At 38.2% G+C, this 1,258-nt stretch overlaps 1 protein-coding gene across 1 annotated transcript; it reads left to right on the top strand.

Annotated features, from left to right (window-relative positions):
• Positions 1-779: 779 nt before the first annotated feature.
• On the top strand, positions 780-1,139 carry LOC111381202 (the record flags this gene model as incomplete). Its single annotated transcript, XM_023004953.1, has 1 exon — positions 780-1,139. A coding segment is annotated over exon 1 (360 nt), but the record flags the coding sequence as incomplete, so codon positions are not given.
• Positions 1,140-1,258: the final 119 nt, after the last annotated feature.

Here is a 1,258-nt window from a genome sequence, read left to right as displayed (position 1 = left end):
TGGACCTTACCCACACAACTACCATCCGAGTTTGAACAAGCACCCTAACTACTCGTGTGTTAATAGCTCGGATCAAGTAAATCAGATGAGAGGCAATCCACCAGGGATTCAGCAGCAAGAAGAAAAGAGGCAATTATTGGAGGATTTACTTGTCAAGTACACCACTAAGACTGAGACGGTGATATAGAATCAACAAGCCTCTATACAAAACTTAGAAAAATAGATGGGACAGATAGTAGCTGCATTAGCCAACAGACCACAAGGTGCCTTACCGAGCGATACAGAAGAGAACCCAAAGGAGCAGGTATCAGCAGTTGAAGTTGTGAATTATGCAACTATCAAGACACCACTGATCAAGCCTGCTACACCTATTCGAGCTTATGTGCTACCTATTCCATTCCCTTAAAAGCTTCAAAGACAGCCTAAAAAGGAACAAGTCCAGGATATCACAAAGAGAAACGAGTTCAACAGCCGGATATCACAGTGAAGAAAAAGGGGACCGAGGAGAATCAAATACCTACCATGGGGAAATAACAAGTGGATCAGTCTAAAAAATCATCAAATGTTAATTAAGAAGAATAGTCAGACAATCTATAGGTCAAGGTAATCGTTCTTGACAATAAACACACACCTTTAGTTCCATTCCCTCAAAAGTTGCAGAACAATAAATTTGACAAACAATTTAAGAATATCTTGAACGCCCTCGGAGAACTTCACATCAACATTCCTGTTTTTGATACTATTCTACAATTCCAAATTATGTTAAGTTTTTTAATGAGATGATAACTAAAAGGAGAAAGCTGCCAGAAGATGAAACAGTAGCATTGAGTGAGGAGTGCAGCGTGATCATTCAACGCAAGATCCCTCCCAAACTTAAAGATCCATGGAGTTTTAGTCTACCTTGCTCCATAGGAAATTTTCATAATATAAATTGTTTAATTGATTTAGAAGCTAGTATTATCTTAATTTCCCTACCTCTTTACAGGAAATTAGGATTGAGAGATCCCAAGGTCGCTCCGATCATCCTTCAACTAACGGATAGATCATTAAAACACTCCTGTGGAATAGTTCAAAACATGTTTATCAAGGTGGGAGAATTTATTTTTCCAGCTGACTTCATCATCCTCGATATAGAAGAGGCATATCATATGCTAATAATTCTAGGAAGACCATTCTTATCTACAAGCTGAGCCTTGCTATATTTTGATACTAATGAGATAATTTTGAGGGTAGAGGATAAGTAACATGGTTTTGCCAT

Source organism: Olea europaea, unplaced genomic scaffold (genome assembly GCF_002742605.1).
Source record: "Olea europaea var. sylvestris unplaced genomic scaffold, O_europaea_v1 scaffold22678, whole genome shotgun sequence".
In the NCBI taxonomy this organism is placed as follows: Eukaryota; Viridiplantae; Streptophyta; class Magnoliopsida; order Lamiales; family Oleaceae; genus Olea; species Olea europaea.
The sequence above is the reverse complement of the archived record's forward strand: the minus strand, read 5'-3'. Positions and strand labels throughout refer to the sequence as shown.